Below are 19,310 nucleotides of genomic sequence, written 5' to 3'. Positions count from 1 at the left end.
ATTTGTCCTTGTTGTGGCTTTCAAAAGGAATAAAAATAAAAAAATAAAAATGACTTTTTTTCATGTAACAATGGTCGAAAAGCATTTTATGTGATGCTCAGTTGTAATCTAAGAACTTACCAACAGAGAGAGCCATACAATGACTAAGGAAATATGCAAAAGTTATGTGAAGCGTTTGCTTAAAACTTGTTGCCATTACTCATCCGCTGACATCACCTGCACTGCCCATCAGTGAGTCATCCATGTTTGGAACACCCGCAGTTCAATCCAAGGGAATACAAGCTCCGCACATCAAATATAAATACACACTAGTATTGACAGTCTTTCTGAGGCGGTGATCTCACACACACACACACCATGTGAAGTCGATCAGCGTTGCACTAGTGGTGATGGACACGTCAAGTATTATCATGGCAACCTTCAAGACATTGAATACCATTTCCATCCACACTATTCAGGGAACAAAACATCCCTCGAGCGCTGTGAGAGAACGAGGTGGTTCTTTTCTGGAACTGTCGTCATCATGGTGAACTGTCATCAGAGACCCGGATTCTTCTGACGTTGAACTGACGTCAGAAACCTTCATGCAGCATTCACGGCATCCGATAAACTCGGCCAGTACAATTCCCCCGCATTTTAAACAGAGCGAAATCGTAGAGAACAGCTCGTCGCAAATGTTTAACTGGTAATGTGTATATAGCGACATGAAAATGCAACCTATTCCCCTTCAGTTTTGCATCTTTGAATCAATAATTGTGTCGGACAAGTCATTTTATAGACCATTTTGAGCGCCGCTTTAATGGTTTAGGGTGTGTAGTTCACGCAGCAGTTGTAATTTAAATAAATAGATCAATAAATTAAACTCGTAAAAGTCTTATATGGATCACGCGACTTCCATATTTTTCACGCGTACTTCAGTTCTATCGTGATATTTACTTTCCTCTGTGAAGTATGAGTGTAACTTGACAAATCCGAGTTTATTGAAGGCATCACTCCACCGACGAGGCTCCTCCCCAATAACATTTGAGGCTGCCACATTGGAGACAGAACAAAAAAAGGCGACTCTACGGAGGTTCCTGCACTCAGCCCTCTTTTCTCTTCGCAGTCACGGAATATCAATGTTTAGCCTGCTCTTTGTAAGTACTACTGGCCATGTCAGCGTACAGTTTGGTCGAGTTTTCTTTTTGTTTGCCATAAATGGTTGCCAGAGCGAAACTCCGGTGAAGCTAAACTAACTTGTAGCCTACGAGTGCAAGGAAGCGGTCGCTAGCTGTGGTGTCGACGGGTTGAACGGTCAATGTTGTGTTTAAAGCACCGGTTTTATGATGTATTTTCAACGTATGTTTCTCAACAATTTGTCCCCAGAGTGCCGAGTCGACGTTGTCAGTTCCGCTTGAAGTGGTGTGGATGCGCTAGCTTCGGCTAATGTAGCATCAGTTGCTTGCCTTTTTTTTTGCAAACGCAGAACAGGAAATCACACAAATTGTGGCTTTTAACACCACGACGTGTCAGCGACACGATGTTTGTTTGCGCAATTGGCCCAAAGTATGCGATGTCGTGTCTTTATCGAGTCAAACGTCGTGTAGGGTTTTCCCCCATGAATATGTGCTAGCGTAATGTCAGTCCAACAGTCTTTCAGTCTGTTGTCGCTTTATTTGGTGCTCTGGTGTCTATATATGTGATTCCAGTCTACACTTTGGCGTAAAACGTTGCGGTTTGTCGTTTATTCGTGGTGTTACAGATCGATTATTGTCTAGTACTAAGACCATGCAGCCAGTAAAATGGTGCTGTTCGACCGTTTCCCAACAATGGCTCAATCGACAAATAAATCCTGAACCAAACCAAGTGCATCGAGTCCAAATCTAACAAAGTGAACCCACTTACATGGTCTTTCATTTTGAATTATTTGTCTAGTGTATGGTATTCTTGGTAAAGGAACGTCTTGTAGGCTTTTTTTTTTATCTGGCTATGTAAGGTTTTTCTCAATCACAAAGCACACGACCATTCAGCCATATGGCCACAAGTGAAATGAGGAAATGGACCTGGGGAGGAAGTTGACTTGAGCAGCTGTGCCTGTAAAGGCCCAGCTCATTCCTCATGCCTCTCAGTTTTCAATTTATGACCTTTCAATGGCTGGTGTACACGCCGGTAATAATTTCTAGTGAGCCCCTTTTACCAATGAACGACTTGAGCACGCCTTGATCCGGTGGACTGAGTGAATCAGTAACTGGTATAACAGGTAGGCTAATTACACATTCTTTGTGTATGACTCACTGCAAGGTGACCTCATTTGCCTGCAGAAGGTTTGGTAGACAACCTTAGATCACTTTCCAGTTGAGGTCTTGGTTCTCTGGACAACAGGCAATACCTTTTTTTTCCCATTCTGTCTGATGTCAAAAGCAACTTTGTACACAAAAGGTTGCACTCATGCCTACAAGTCGGCTGGCTACTTTCAATTGAATTCAAAGTAAATGTGAAGTGAGTCGTTTTGCATTGCCTGATCGCCAGGTCAGATAGTGCTGGGACCACTTCAAATGTGTGTGCTCAATAGCATGGTTGCTTTGCCAACAAGAAACGTACTATTACCACCTTATGAACACTAGCATTTTCTAGCATACTTGTCTGAGTATTTTTTGTCAATGCACAAAAGGTGCCCTGATGTTGAGATGCGTTTAGTTAGATGGTTTGTGACACCCTGTCTTTGATGAACAAAGACACATTTGTTGATGTTGTACCTTTGTTGTGGTGTTCTTGGGATGCGCTAGGATGCTTCTTTTTGGAATAAACAATTGTTCTTATGGATGTACAAACCCCTCTGTCCTTTGTTGTCGGCAAAGAAAGACCACAGCTGTGACGTGAATATCAGCATATGGGCTACTCTATAGTGAATAAGTGTTGAGCAGGAACTGCTATTGGATATTGTCATTTAATATCTGTTAAAATATGCCTATAAGTCTCAATTATCACATTAGAGCAGATTCCTGACTGTGGCAAACCGGAACTGTATTTTTCTTAACTATTGAGACGTCTATTAGGACTTCAGTAAATTATCAGCTGCACAGCCTGCTACTAGTCATCTCCTCACAGAAAATATTTTCTTTGCAATGCTGTATGTTTTCCAAGCAAAGATAAAACTGACATTCGGCTTTAATAAAGACGGATGAATGGAAAAGAGCTAACAAACAAACCAGACGGCCATAGCATGTTTACACACAGTATGAGTGTAATAAACTCTTCCACAAATCAGTTGTGAATGCAGATCAAGTACATCAGAGTAATCCTTTGAAGGTACAGTTGTATTTCATAGGTCGCTTTAGGGTTAGTAGTACGCTTACCAACAAAGTATTTGTCTACTGCTAATTGTGGGTGAAAAGTAAAATGTTTCATAGTAAGCAGGAGGTGGCGCTGTACCTCCAAACTGTCTTTCAAAAGCAGTGGAGGTGTTGTTCCGCAAATGTCTTATATGCCCATTTCAACTTCTGTGCAGCCTCGCTGTAATGTTCCAAATTGCTTTTTAGACTCGCACAAACACTATTTGAATACAGTTTGAGGTGAACTCAAGCTACCCGCATTTATTTGTTGGTTGTTCCCTGACCATTTGATGCTTTCCTACATTTTTGGTCTGGGAATAAGAATGGTGGCACGTCTGTCGCAGAAAATACTGGGGATGTCCCAATACCTCTTTTTTTGCTGACTCAAGTACTGGCATTTGAGTACTTCTCTATACTGTTCATTAATAATAGCATAACAACCATTTAAATGTATTTTTTATTTCATCAGCACATGATCCCTGAACAGACATGACACCGCTGCCTCAGATTTCACTTTGAGCATTACAAGTTTAGTGTCTGGCTATCTATGCATATGATGACATATAGTATATAAGGTCCTGGCCTACTGGTTTACGTATACACTGTTCTCTCGGGGTTGCGTTCCGGGACCACACGTGACGTAGAGTAGCAGTTCTTCAAACCGATCGGGGACATCCCTGATCTGAAACGGTAATTAAACCACGTTTTCTATTCTGTCCTGGATCAATCATTACATTTGCATTTTACCTTTGTTAAAATACAATAATTTCCTCTCCACAAATACCTTCTTAAATGTAGCCATTAGTGTGACATTGCTGTTTACATTTATATCTGTTGCATTCCTCCAGGTATGCATGCAGTAAGGATGCGGACAAACTTGTTTTAAATATCTCAAATGTTATACAAGCGCATGGCATACATTTTGCAATCCAGGTTTCTTGAAGCAACTTCCATTGGGAGCACAATACTTTTTAAATGCTCATTAAATTTGTTTTCTGGGTAGCTGCTGTGCAACAGCCTACTTAACCCAGTTTAAGAATCATTATAGTGATACACTTGACCTGTCATTCTATAAAAGATAATAACGCTTGATAATGGCTGCTCTCACTCTGTTCTATTGCTCCGTACCATTGCAATAATGCTCCAAATGCAGACACCAAAACAAAGGGCTGATGAATGAATCTGGGGTATGTCGGTTCCTCAATGTTGTTTTTATTACTATAAGTCCTGAATAATGATATTAGTAGCGATGGAGACTGTGATACTCATTTTAAAATCTGCAAAATGTAATCAAACATACTTTTTTTTTTCACAACAACACTTTTAGTCTAATATTCGGTTTGCATTGCGACATACTGTATACTAACGTATTACCGTGAATGGATTCGTTTTAGGCCATAATGGCCCAGCGTTCTAGCTGATGTTTGAAAGTGTAAACATAATTTTAGGAAGTAGACATCGGACCTACAAGTTCATACATTTATGTTGGTTACCAATGTTGTGTACTTGACATTATAGGATAGCTCATGACGACAATTGTAAAATCAGTTAGCTGAAGTCTAGTTGCGAACCATTGGAATTGGAAGACTTTTTACACAAAAATGTGTCCATTACTGTCAGAAAACATTACTGTCATTACTGTCTGGTACTGTAGCGGTACAATAGTTTTAAAGGGAAGATATGGGGAAGGTGGGGCTCAACCACCCTTTCTCTTTTGGATTGTTGAGTTGAAAGTTGAGTTCCATTTACATGTATTAGTCTAAAATGTACATGAATGTAAAATTATCATGAATCCTGGTTTTGTTTACCATATTCATGAGCTGTTGTGTGCAAACTGAATTATTATTTTTTGGCTGTGCACGAGTTTAGTTTGGGCTCATACGCTGAAATATGACTGGTTGTCAACCTGATATTTTACACCAACATAGGGCAGTGCAGTTGCTGTGTATTGTGCCAAGATTGTTGGTGTGTGACATGGGGAAGTTCTCAGCCTTGGTTACCATAATACTGAAAGGTGAACCAAGTGTTCGGTAACCTGACACTATTTCCCAGGAAAGGCTGATGGGGGAGGGAAAGCTACCATGCTGCACCCTACATAGTGGCCGGTCGGCCCTGTTGCTGTGTGAGCACACTCTTGAGTTGAAGTGTTGGCAATTATTTTCTGTGATAAGAGTTTGTGATGAAGTTATGCATGTGGTTCTGCTTTTTCAAAGGGAGTATTGGCCTAGAGCTGACGTGTTAATGTACAATCTGAATAGATAAGTGAACAAGTGTGAGTAAAGTTTATTTTCCCATTTGCCTATCTGTGTTTAATAGGTGTGATGTTCAGTAAATTTTAATCAAGTAAAAGTAAGATGAAACTGCCGTTTCAATTGAATGTTCTTCACAGTCGCTCCTTTTAAAACTATAAGGCTGCAGCTTTTTCAATCATTGGGACTCTTGTTTTAAAGTTACTTGTTTATTTCACAACCAATCTGATCAAATGTTTCAGTAAAACAACAGCCTCTTCATTTGTCACAAATGCATTTCTTTATTACAGCGATTTTGAAATCATTTACAGAATTACATTTGCAGAATAAATGCAGATGTTTTATAAATGCATAGTACACAGGTTTATATGCCTGGGGAACATCACGTTATGCATGTACTTATTCATTTAGTTTTTTATCTCGTCATTTCCCTGTCAGCTGGTGGTTCGTTTACAGTAGTTGCCACAGCATCAGTGCTGAGAAACCAGCTTCCTCCCTCTGGCACTGCCTGACAGATTGCCAATTCCTCTAGTTGCTGCAGCAAGCCTGATACTGAAACTATAGCAACAGGTAGGAATACGAGCCACCTTTTGTTGTTGGTGTTTACTGCTACCTTTCCTCACTACAGGGCTCTCGTAAAACATGTCGCTGTCAACAGGTGTTGTTATTAGAGCGGCGGTTTGTGGCATTTCAACATTACTAATCCAGAAGGTTTTCTTTTTGTGCATGGGACACTCTGGATTGTTGCTCATGAGCTGGCTGGTTTTTCAAATGCCTTGGTTCTGTTTTGTTTTGTTTTGTTTTATCGTCATCTCCTTAAGCAGTTTAATAAGTGCATGAAATGTGTGACTACTTTTCATAACAAGAGTACATGTTGTCCATTGTGGGTACGGAGCTGCTGATCGAAGATCACAGGGTATAATTCATGCTTCCAGCTGGGTTTCTGAGTCGAAAAGTAATTCTGTCTGTGCGGAACGCTAACGTCAGCTCTCTACTCAGACAGTCTTGGGTGTTCACGCTGCTTCTTTTGCTTTGCTCTGTAAATGTTTGAAAAGAACGCTGTTGTGTTTCTGAGCATTTCACGGGTGCCTAATATCCCTGCAGGAGTGCTTGTTGTCACTACTGGGATGGTTGTTGTTGTAGCAACAGGCATCCCCTGATGTTGCACTGTGAAGCTAAGTACTCACCAAATGTCAGCAGCACTGCAGTTAGCAAACACATGTCTGTATCCCTGCCTTCTGTACTGAAATTTAATGAGGAGAAAACAAGCTACTGTATATAACTGGCGACAAGCTTTTTGCTGCCGGCAAGTTTGGGGTTGCCACCTTTCATGCAGACATGTAAGTGAAACCCTGAGATGAACTGTCCACTTAATTAGGCAAACTAAGCAGCTGCTGTTTTTGCCTGATATATCTTAAAGGAAAATGTCCTTCCCATATATGAATAATACATTATTCCATAGTAGTTATTCAATATTTGAAGTAAATTGCACATACATGTGTCCAGTCTTCAGACTCACTGAATGAAGTAAACTTGTCTGTGAAACTGTTATTTTTCCATCTGGCCTCGTAAACCCTGGTGTCTACCCCGTAGAGAAAGAAATTCACAATATCTCACTCGATACCAGAGGCATGGAGCTGACAACATGTTCAAGAAGCCGAATATAGAACCAATAGTGTCCCGTTGTAGTTCAATAGATATTTTTTATTCACATTTCTGCCTCTGCTACCTCCCCAAAAGTCAGCACTTGATGCTGGCGCACAACACATCAGCTACAATTGTTCTGCCTATCACAAAATCTTAAGATACTCTGTTATATTGTCATTTTAAACTTAACATGCAGTACAGGCCAAAAGTTTGGACTCGCCTTCTGATTCAGTGTTTTTCCTTCAGTTTTACTACTGTCTACATTGTAGATATACGCTGAAGACCTGAAATATATAAAGCAGGACATATGTAATATGTACCAAACAAAGCAATGTTGAATAACTCCAAATATGTTCCATATTTTAGATGACTGATCCCTGCAAATCCTTGGCCTTGTCAATAAACGTCATGATGGACTTGTTGGAAAACCTTATCAAGGTGACTATATCATGAAGCTCATTGCGAGAATGCCAAGAGTGAGCAAAGTAGTAATCAAAGCAAAGGGTGGCTATTTTGAAGAATCTAAAATAGCAAACATGTTTCGAGTAATTACACACTTCTTTGTTTGCCGCATAATTCCATATGTGTGAGAATCTACTATGTGGAAATTAAGAATGCATTGAATATAAGACGTGTTTCCAAACTGTAGGCATGTACTGTATGTACTACATCATTTACAGTAGTTTTCACTGGATTTCTGTGGACAGTAGAAACATTTTAGATTGGTTGGTTCGTGTGTCCTAATGTAAATGGTGTTATTAGACTGTCTTTACTTCTTCCTCTGGGTTTGACACTGCAGTGTTTCCTTGTGTGGTGCTGCAAAAGCTTGTGCAGGTGCAGATAGATCTTCTGGTCCGATCAAAGTCGAGCTAAATGGTTACCTACAGGCTTAAAGCTGTAAGCTATTGTAAGCTAGAGCTACTAACCACATTATCAAGGTAGTGTTTTCTGAATTACATTCATCTTCCATAGTCGGTCAAAGCTGTTTACATATAATATAAAGGTCTGATCTTAGACGCACTGAGGCAGCAACTCTTTTTTTCTGGACTCTAACTATGTCACTGTGGTCACTGAAAGCAGTAAAGGATGAATCCTGATGGATATTCACTGAAGCTGTTCTACCTGGATGGAGTTTTAGTCACTGCTTGGTGATCCATTTTGGCCTCGACGATGTTAAAACAGCTACTGAGAGGTTTTTCATTTACAATGTTTTTCAAAACAGTGTTGACAATGGTGAAGTTTTTAAGCTGAAATAATCAGTAACTTTGAAGTATATTCTGGCAAATGCATGGTCCCCTTTGTCTGTCTTCCGTCCTTCCTCCAATATTTAATCTCAATATCAAATTTATTGACTTAAGAACTTAGTGTTTCTGTGTGTTAGTATGGTCTGGCAGTAAGTGAAATCCCATTTGAAAATGTATTGTTATGATGGGGATGTCTGCATTCATTTCAGACATGGTTCCATATATTGTATTGCTTGTATGGTTGTGAGCATGTGTTTCTCAGTAAAGGGTCAGTCTCTCCGAGCACTCTATCTGAGGCTTTTGATCACCCCACTGGTTATCTGTTCTTAGTCACAGGCTGCAAACAGTTCGATAAGTGGACTGTGCTGTGTGTGTTAAGGGTGGTTCTCTGTTTATGGAAATAGAAGGGGTGGTGTTCATCCATCTTTCATTCGTTCGTCCTTCCATCCCACTACTACATTACAACCTGCTTTGGTTTTAACTGTGCCGTATTTTACGTTTTCAATCATGTTCAAATAAAGTGTGAAAAAAAGAGCCATGTGTAATCAAAACTTTTTTTGTCATTTATTGTTCTCAATTGAGAACGGTTAAGGTTTATACCGTCCCGTCCAGGCATGCCTGGGAAGTTGTTCTCTAGCTTGCTACACTGGATGTGCTTGTGAGGCCCAGAAAAAGGAGTGGAAGCCCAGCTCATGGAGATGAATGTGAAAGAAATCTTTCTTTTGTTCTGGCTTGAAGGCAGGCGTGCAACTTCAATACACAAGGCTAAGGGAAATTGGATTCATAAATTTGGATAGTTAGATTTTCTACTAATTTGGATGGTTAGGCAGTCATCATAGTCTTCTTGCCATGTCAGCTAGAGAAAGTTGTCTGCGCCAATACGGTTAATAAATTCATTGCTTCAGTGATTTCTTATGTTTAGGGTCACCTTCTGCTGTTTCTTACGATTAAAACTGTGCTTTTATGACTGTTGTGTTGAGGCTGTTCTGTGGCTGGGCAATGTGGTCAGAAGCCGAGTACCAAGAACATCGGACTGTGGGCCCTTTTTATTAATCTGCAGACGCGCGGCCTTTCTTGGCATCTGGTGGCTCAGTCTGCTCTTGCCCAAAATTTGCTGCAGACAAAAACACAGGTAACCTCAGACTACCAAACATGGTTCCATGTTCTGCTGATGTCTTTCGCAAGTCATGAAAGGAGACAGACTTTACACTTTTCGCGTGACCTCTGCGGCCAGCCACCAAGTCTACTCTGTTTAAATAGTTGCGTCTACCATAAGGATTTCAACTGTTTGTTCATCTATTTATTTTTCCGATATTAGAACGACCCTGTTGCCCTTGTGGTGCATTCATGGCCCCAACTGGAGTGCAGCAGCTCAGTGTCAGTGGTGTGTGTACTTGGTATAAATATGTACAAGCAGTGGGAGCGTGCAAGCGATAGGACACCTGACATCTATCAGGTGTGCACATTGGCTACAGTTGAGTGTGGTTTCCAAGAGGAGACATTATTTGCTTGCTCTTATACCGGTGTTCTGTAGGTTGTGAATAAGGTCAGATAAAATAGGTCAAATGGAGGTTAAAGAGTTAAATATAAGAATGTTTGTTAGTATGTAGTTGCACACAATTTCCCTCGAGTCGGACCGATTCATTTCATGTCCTTCACAGAATCTGTGAAATTTAAAGGTGCAAATTGCAATAATAATGTGACATAAAATAATATAAATATAAAGTGACTTATGTGTGTTTTTTCTAAGTCCATACAGAACACGCTGCGGGGGTGCCACAACCAGTCGATGTCATTGAGTAAAACACGTCTTGTGAAGTCATCACTCAGTGGCGGGATAGGAACATTTAGTCACTAGAGACTCTGCGTAGAGCTGCTCTGTTCTCTGAGGAATCTCACTTTGCTTGATCCAAATGCTCAGCAATGTTCCAGACCAGTCAGTCCAGCCTTGGAATTCTTGGTGCCTGTGGCTGCTTCACAGGTTACTTTTTACGAACCCTCATTTTATATATGTCACAAAAAAATAGAAATACAAATTCAGAAATGCATCGTAAATAAAAAAAAATGTCCCTTCCTTGGAGAACCTCAATGTCGCATGATAAGTTGGCATTCCCATGCCCTCAATTTGCAACATTATCACCTGTTTAAGTTTGCCTGTCCTTTTCGGAGATACTCTTATCAACTAGCGTAGTCTGTTTCTGCAGCGCTGCACTTCCCTTTTCACTCGATCCATGTGTTCTTTTCTCCTAAAGGAGTGTGGTTTGCTGCTCAGAGGCCAGCTGACTTTTTTTTTGTCCTTGTGCGTTCCAGTCCTCCTTGGCAGCTACAGTCGCTTGAGTAAAACACGTGATAAGAAAATGGCACTAAGGGAACTTTCCCTGGGTCCATGTGTGGGCCTCTGCCATGCTCAAGTGACCTCTCTCCTAGTTTTATGTACGATGCAAAAAATGCACTCTCAAAGCTCTTGCACATTAACTGCAATGTATCTATTTTAACAGATGATGTGTACCAAGGTGTTTTGGGTGATCACAGCAAACGATGAAATCCTTGTTAGTCTAAGCTGGTGTGGCCGTGTTTACATGCACTGGATGCATATTTTAATGTTTGTTTTCCTTGGCAGTTACAGGAAGGGAATTCTGTACACGACATTTGTTTTAAAACGTGGAGATGGACTATTATAAGAGACATTGATGTAGAGAAATCATGTTTTTTAATGAGTGAATAATAACTTATTTTGACCTTTTAAAGTGTCGCAATGACTTTGTAAAGGTGAAAAGGGGAGCGTGGGAGTTGAATGCGCTGAATGCTTGAAGCGTTGCCCACCCTGTAATCCCTACCTTGTGACTAATGCCTGTGACACACTGTTTAAGTTCAAGTCCTTTCTCTGTTTTCCACCTTCTGTACATACACGGCACAGTGAAGGGGCACCTGGCCATTCCTCAAAACACCATTACATTTTTGTCAACCCCCACCACTGTGGCTTCACCTCCGTCAGAAGTTGCTCAGAGACGGTTCCAGCTGGTTTGTGGTGGTGTAGTTTAGACTGCTGATGCCTCTGCCGCTGCTTCCTTGGCAGCTCCAGAGTAGACATTATCTCTTCCTTGTGACTCGATGAAGTCAGTGTTCTTATTTGTTCCTTGTGTGAACCTAGTGATCTCATTCAGACTGAGTAAATCAAGAGGGAAATATAGTAGATAAAATAGTAGATGCAGATGAGACCTAGATCAGGATTCTCAACATTCATGAAGTCGACACACTTGTTCTGTAGGTCTGTTTTGATGGTCGCGACTACGATTGACCGGCTTCTTTTCTTCTTCCTCAGGGTTTCTGTGTTGAGTTGAGCTGCACCTATATGGCGTGTGTGAGTGGAGAATTCTGCCAGGCACAGCACCTCACCTCCGTGGAGAAGTGAATCGGCCGCCCCCCGAGGGATTACGCTATCCAGAAGCCTCCCTGATTGCCAGCTTTTCCACTCCTGCTGACTCTTCCAAAGATCTTGTTGGGAACTTGCGTAGTCCTTGGCCTGACTGACCTCTTCCAGCCAAAACCAAAAGCCTTCGCTTACCGCTTTCTCCTTAAACAGCCAATCACAAACAGCTCTCCTGAATGGGGTAAACGGATTGGATGATTCCTGCATAGTCTCTCCATCTTTTTCCTTTTTTAACCTTCAGAGTCTTTTTTTTTGTTCTAAACCATTTTTCTCCCCATCCCGGAGTCATATGGACTAGTCTCCTGTTTTTATTCTTTACCCTTCACCCGTGTCTGTCGTCCCATAGTAAACCCATTTTGCGCCACACATCATTTTTATTTATTCAACCATTTTCGTAGAGCGTGGAAGTTTTCTAGTCTTTGCTGACCTCTGAGCCAAAAAAAAGTCCCTTGAGTTTTTTAAAGAGTGTTTTGTATTGTAATTGTTTTTAAAGCCGTCTTGCCAATATGAACCGCCCCGCTGCAGTCGAGATCACCTACGAGTGCATGAGGTTCCTCATCACCCACAACCCTACCAACGCCACGCTTAACAAATTCACCGAGGTAAGCTATTAATTCCCTGTGTGTCCATCAGTTTACGAGGTATATGCTGGTTTTAAAAATCTCTGCTGTTGTTTTGACAGGAGCTGAAAAAGTTTGAGGTGCAGACACTGGTGAGAGTTTGTGATGCTACTTATGATAAAGCGCCAGTTGAGAAAGAGGGGATCCAAGTCCTGGTATGAGACTGCGCCTTCTCAAGAACTATTGTTTTGCTTTATATTCCCCACCCATACTTTCAACTCCCTGTGTGCAGGACTGGCCTTTTGACGATGGCGCACCTCCTCCCACTCAGATTGTGGATGACTGGCTCAAGCTGCTAAACACCAAGTTCCGAGAGGAACCTGGCTGCTGCATCGCTGTGCACTGTGTGGCAGGGCTTGGCCGGTGAGTTGGCATTTGCTCAGTAGATTGATAGTTTGTTGAGCTCTTTGTTCACCTCCATTAATAATACAAAGCTAGTTTTATTCCATTGTAGTATCTCTGCTATTGGGTGGTTGTTTCAGATTTTTCCACCTTTTCCCAATGTGCTGTTACCAACCAGTTTAAATGCTGATGACAGGTTCATTCTTGAGTCGTTTTTATTAACTAGTTTTTGAAATTAAACTTTCTGGTCGCTCATAAAATGTGTTTATTTAGCCTCTTCCCGGGAGTGATTCCACTGAGCATTGTTATCAATAACATCATCCGCTTTCGCACTGTCAGAACGTATTTGGTTTCTTAGAACTATCCTCCCCTCAGGACATGGAGCGCGGCACCAAAATACACACATCAAACTAGTCCTGAATGAGGAGCCTGTTTATATTCGTTGCTGGAATACATCTCCAAGTGTGACTGCTTTTGTGTTTAAATGCTGCTCAGAGAGATCGCTCTCTCATTCTCTCATGCCTGTGACGTCAACGGACAGAGTGCTCTGCGAAAACATTTGATTAAATGTACTTTAAATGACTCAGAGTAGGTGTGGTAGTGTGGGAAGATCTACTGACATGTAAAAATTATTGATATTATTCCCCTGAATATCTATTCATCCGTTGTTTTGACAGGCGACAATGATGTGATGTCGGATTAGTTACTGGGCAAAGGGTAGGTGAGGTGAGCTGAACCGCGTTTTAGGAAAAGATCCAGGGTTTCAGACCTGATTTTTAAACTGCGGCAGAGTCCCTCATAATATCTGCTTGTTCTGATACATCAGTTTTAATACGTTTGACGGGGTGAGCACATCATCTTCAACAAAGGGATAATTTTTGTAGAAAAAAAAACAAGTATCTTATCACAGAAACATGTTCAACAGAGCAGCCGATCGGAGTATAATGTTTCATGCAACCATTTCTTTTTAAACCCGAGTCAAACAAGAATTGAGTCCAATGTGTACCAAGGTCTCGTCACTTGATCCAAGTAGACGTTAGCACGTTCTTCGAAGAGTTGCCCATTGTTGCTCCTGAGGCTGGACGTGCTGGATTATCACCATGTGATCCAGGTGAAATTAGCTGGATGCTGGTTATTTAATCCTCATCCTACTCCTTTTTCTTCTGATGCGTCTGAGCAGACGTCAATATGACGCAGGCTTGCGATCACTGAAACAATTTAGCCCAAAACTTTTCCTGACTGAAGGTGTTCTTGCACCTTTTCATTGCACATGAACAATAGTCACCACTTTGACGAACCAATTTTATGTGGACAGCTTTATCTTGGGTCACTTTCCCCTATATACTTGTCACTTCTGCCATCGACACTGAATAACATGCAGCGCTAACTGGCTTTCTTCGCCTGATCAGATCCAAGTCAGATAACTTGAAAACTGAAAACTCATCTCTTCTGAAGCTCCATCACAGAAAACCAAGAGTGACTTGGCAACTCTGTCTCTACTTTGAGAGATTCTTGTGTTTAAATGGTGTCGGAAGTTCTTCTTGCCACTATTATAAGGCTTTGGATCCCAAAAAGGATCTAAAATGGTTCCTACAGTGCGAAGGCTATGATCATGATTGTCTCCAGCTTTATCCCTCCAGTATACCTCCATGTTAACATGGTGTCCGCTGGATTTTGACTCTGTCTTAGCTAAATCATTAAAAACCTGGCCCTTATATCTCACACCTCCCCCCCTTCCCCGACGAGCACCTTGGCTGATCATTCATCATCTTGACTCTGGCCGCTCTCTCTCTCGCTCTGTCTCTCTCTCTCTCGCTCTGTCTCTCTCTCTCTCGCTCTGTCTCTCTCTCTCGCTCTGTCTCTGTCTCTCTCTCTCTCTCTCTCTCTCTCTATGTCTCCATCTCTCTCTATCTCCGTCTCTCTCTCTCTCTGTCTGTCTCTCTCTCTCTCTCTCTCTCCGTCTACTCTTCTTGCTGCCGTTTGTGCAACAGGCTCTGAAAATAGAAAAGCAGCTGGTTAGCTGAGCTCTCATGAGGAACAACAGTCCCGCTTTTACTCCGCAGCCCGGAAAGGGACATGATGTTTCTATGTCACGAGGGCTGTGCAGATGTGCAAATGCCAGGCACATGAATGCGTCAATGTAGAACTGAGTTTTGCTTCATATGAAGAGTGAGAGCTGCTGACAGGCGTGGCTGCTGTCAACACTTCCTCACAGCAATTTCAAAAAGAAAGAAAAAAAAAAAAACTCCCCCTGTTCTCAAACTGAAGACTGAAACTTGGATACCTGTTTCAACTGATGCCGCTCTCTTTCTGTGAACGTGGTGAGGTTCAGATTCCAGATGTTATTTATTTTCTTCCCTCCGGTGGGAAAGGTGATAGTTGTCTTTTTGTAACTTATCACTGTATCTTCATGAGTGTGCTGTATGAGCGGCCCAGCAGGGGGAAGTGTGAACTTGCCCACCCCTGTTGATTTCCCAGGCCTGTTTCCCAGGTTAACCCCCCTCCCCACCCTCACTCCCTCCACTCCCCCCGCTCCTATCTTATTCACCAGACTGGAGCGTTTGTTCTGGATCATGTGCGCCTCACTATTAAATTATCTCTTCTCTCTTTCCCACTCCGTCTTCTCCACCTGGTCGCCTGGATTCTTTGGCCCGCAGTGCTCCAGTGTTGGTTGCCTTAGCTCTTATTGAGAGTGGGATGAAATATGAAGATGCTGTTCAGTTCATAAGACAGTAAGTCACCTTTACACATGCACTCAACATGACAACTATTGCAATTACATGGTAATTATTTGCCCTAATTTCCAGACTATTGGCTGCTATTTTTTTCTCACCCTCTGAGCCCTGCCACTTGATGCTGCTAATATATGGACTTTTACAGGCTAAAGAGCATCATGCTGCCAAAATATTAAGCTTCGACACATCAAACCGATGAAATCAGCCGCAGTTTTCGCCTGTGTGTCTGCAGCTCCACCCACAGAGCCAATCTCCTGGAGAAGAAGCAGCAGCTGAGACCGGCTGTGGTGTCGGAACTTTGGACACTCAGGCGAAAACGGCACAATTTTGAGGCGCTTTAATGTAAATAAAAGATGTGAGGAGTTCATGATTAAAGTTCAGAACTACGAAGATCTATTTTCCTTCTTAAATTTAGTGGGTGTGGCTAATATTCCAGTGCACTCTGTGGTCTGGAATTTACGGTAATCATACCTGCCACAGGTGTTTAACTTGCAAATGTGTTTGTGCCAATTTTTTTTTTTTTTAAATGAACCCTTTAAGGCATATATGAGAACTTTTCCAATTGTTTTGGGTGGCAACCTATTTTGATCAAATTTACTAGCTCAGTTTTAGCAAAAAATGTTTTTGCCTCTGTTTTGAATGGAAAATAAAAACAGAATTTGAACAATGAAAGGCTGACAATAGAGTGCACCGCTGCAGTTTGATGACAGTAATTCTATTCAGCGAGATGCTACTCTGTTCCTGGGCTCAGCTGCCTTGGATGAACAATGTTTTGAAGTTACACTTTGTGAGACGCTCCAAAAAGGTAGGCGAGACTGCGCGCATCTGTCCTTGGTGGCAGCCACGTCAGTGAGAACCACTAACCGCCTCTTGTGCGCGTTTATCAGATGTGAATTTGGCTCCTAAATAATTGACACTATGCTCTTTGTGGTCATTGTCTGAAATCCTCACCCTCACATCTCTGCACTGTCACAGGAAGAGACGTGGAGCCTTCAACTCCAAACAGCTTTTTTACCTCGAGAAATACAGACCCAAAATGCGTCTGCGGTTCAAGGATACCAACGGCCACAACTGCTGCGTGCAGTAGACGACCCACCGGCCGACCGACGCCCCGCACACTCGTCGAGGAGTCCTCTACCAAGAGGGGGAATAAAAAAATAATGAAGTGCTATCAGTAATTATTGTGATGATTTGTGAGTCATGGTTAATCGAACAGAGTGATCAAAAGAATTAAAGAGGGTCTATGAGCCGAACCAATAAAGAGGTCAAAGCACACGGGCGGGCGGAGGTCCCGCTCGACCACGGGCCAGAATTATTTCCAGTCCATCCTTCTTACTTTGCTAGCCCCCCCACCCCACCTCTCCCTTCTCAATTGTAATCGATGTATTTCCCTTTTTTTAAAAACAAATGGTGATGAAAAAAAAATTGAGCTTTTACTTCATGAAATTATGAATGTCTGATTGGGTCATGTGTCTTTTGAACCAGTGTAAAGCGTAGAACATGTATGGTAACTGTCCATTTTGGGTTCGTTGTTTAAGTGGGGGAGGGGGAGGGAAGAGTCACTTGATATGCAGTAATGTGTCACTTTCAGTTTAGGGGTACACGCCGTTTGAATATGTCTACCTGCGATATATTTATTCACAAGAGGATATTACAATTTTGGCAGGGACACTTTCTTTTTTCCAATCTTTTTTTTTTTTTTTTTTTTTTTTGAGTGCAATAATAAGTCCACCTCAGAAGTCCACCAAGCTATGGTCAATACACTCACCACCAGCGCAGAGCATTTACACAGGAAAAAAAACAAACAAACTTGAAAACATCTGTCATAGGTACTTTGATTTAGTTTGGTTAGCAGTGCACCGACTGGCTACAGTTTCTTGCGCTTTCTCCCGCTCTCATACATGCACACACAGAGACACGGAGCCTATGATCCAACATGAAAGGCAAGGTGAAAAAGAATGAGAAATGGTCAGTTTTATATTGTTGTACCCATTTTGGAAAAAAAAAATATCCCCAATTCTCATTGGTTCTTTAAAGATAAATAAATTTCAATAAAAACCAAACGTGTTGTGTGTTTTGCTTTTGATATTCGGTATGTGAATAGAAATTCAAGCGAACTGTTGAAGTCCTCAGATGAAGTGAGAAATCTCATAAAAGCACTGAATAGTAGTAATTGATGTCACCGGCTGTTAACGTTGCGGATGAGTAATAGTACTTCCGCGGATGGAAACCGTCACCTGACGATCGTCGTCTGTTCCGACTGACCTACATGTCAGCTTCCAGTCCACGGTGACTCAGAAGCACGTGGAGAGCGCGGGACTCCATATTAGAGAGGAAAATGACTCACCGCCTGCGCCGTCAGCGCGCAAAGTGCCCCATCTGCTGGTCACTCGACGTCAATGCATAATGCATCCAAATGAAAAATTCGGCGAACCCAATGCATGAACTTGGTAACGACAGTTTCGGATGTCGGCTGGTTGTGGGTGGCGTCTTCTCTCTCACTCTCAGCTTTGTGACTAAAATAAAACACCAACTCGAACCAGTTGTTTTGGGTGAGTTCAGGGGTCACGGTTATTTGACACAGTTCATTTGAAAACACAGCTGTGGTTTCACCAGGGGTGGACAATTACATTTCCCCTGGTGCCACATCATATGCTGCGATTGTTGTCAAGCAGAGTGAAAGGAGGGATGAAGAAAAAGATCCTTAATATGATGGGAAAACTTCAGTACTATTTTGTAAGTAAGTATCCGCTCCTGACATTAAAAAAATGAACTTCAGTTGTTTATTTTTAGTTTATTTTTATTTTATGGACAATGTATTTGAAGACTAAAAGAAATATTTTATATGACATATTATGAAATATATATATTTGCATATATATATATATTTTAATGAGGTGTTAAATACATATAGTTTTCTTTCAAACATGTTTTGGGACAAGAAATAAAAATAAGTGAGAAGAAGAAAAAAAAGTGAAACTGAAGACCTAAACTTGTTGAAATAGTAAAAAAAAAAAGTATAAAACTGTCCGCTGTCGAAAACATTTTGACCGTTCTATTGTTTTACTCTGCCCTCAAGAGGGCCTCATGTGGCCCCGGTCCACACTTTGCCGAGGTCTGAGCAACACTAGAGAGAAGCCAGTCTACAATATGAGGTCATCCATCGTGTTATTGGGCATTAAGTCTCCTGCGTTGCCTGAGTATCTAATGAACACCAGACCTATCAACCTGCCACATATTTGCCTCTTCGTTGGCTCTAATTATGATTCTCATTTCCTCTTTCATTTTGAGACACCGCACAGTTCTCGGAGCCGACTTCATAACGCCTCTCTTTTCATCTGAGATCAGTTTAGATGATGACAGTTTAAGTGTTTAAAGGGGGGGGTATTTGCATATTTGGATAATGTGTATTATTAAATGAAGAAATGGAGGCTTTATTAAAACGTTTATGGAGTGAATGGCACCGTCTGAGTTTCCCTTTTAGACACAGAGAAGCATAAAAGTTAAACGAAAAGACCAATGATAAAACAAAGACGACTCGCTTGACAACAAGTTGAACTTTGAGGGCGAAGTTGGAGCTATGAAATTGGATAGATTCATTGGCTGCTTCAGCTCTAAAGCAGTGCGGTTGAATTCCCTCACACCAGGGGCCAAAACCAGACAGCAGAGTTCAGATATAATCTCTCCAGCGTGGGTCTGCCCACGCTCACCATATTTGGCTCCTCAATGCAG

General features: G+C 41.7%; 1 protein-coding gene across 1 annotated transcript; it reads left to right on the top strand.

The window, feature by feature from the left end:
• Positions 1-982: 982 nt before the first annotated feature.
• On the top strand, positions 983-17,365 carry ptp4a2b (protein tyrosine phosphatase 4A2b). The gene is made up of 7 exons (XM_053862656.1): positions 983-1,136; positions 11,774-12,062; positions 12,375-12,483; positions 12,564-12,656; positions 12,734-12,864; positions 15,501-15,575; positions 16,554-17,365. The coding sequence occupies exons 2-7, from the start codon at positions 12,058-12,060 to the stop codon at positions 16,663-16,665; spliced, it is 525 nt and encodes a 174-aa protein (XP_053718631.1). The 5' UTR covers positions 983-1,136; positions 11,774-12,057; the 3' UTR covers positions 16,666-17,365.
• The last annotated feature ends 1,945 nt before the right edge of the window (positions 17,366-19,310 follow it).

Source organism: Synchiropus splendidus, chromosome 4 (assembly GCF_027744825.2).
Source record: "Synchiropus splendidus isolate RoL2022-P1 chromosome 4, RoL_Sspl_1.0, whole genome shotgun sequence".
NCBI lineage: Eukaryota > Metazoa > Chordata > Actinopteri > Syngnathiformes > Callionymidae > Synchiropus > Synchiropus splendidus.
The sequence above is the reverse complement of the archived record's forward strand: the minus strand, read 5'-3'. Positions and strand labels throughout refer to the sequence as shown.

What these genes read in the sequence shown, in the direction of transcription:
- ptp4a2b (XM_053862656.1), top strand. An exon ending in AAGAGGGGATCCAAGTCCTG is followed by an intron (nt 12,657 to 12,733) that starts GTATGAGACTGC and finishes CCCTGTGTGCAG; the next exon opens with GACTGGCCTTTTGACGATGG. An exon ending in TGTGTGGCAGGGCTTGGCCG is followed by an intron (nt 12,865 to 15,500) that starts GTGAGTTGGCAT and finishes TTTGGCCCGCAG; the next exon opens with TGCTCCAGTGTTGGTTGCCT.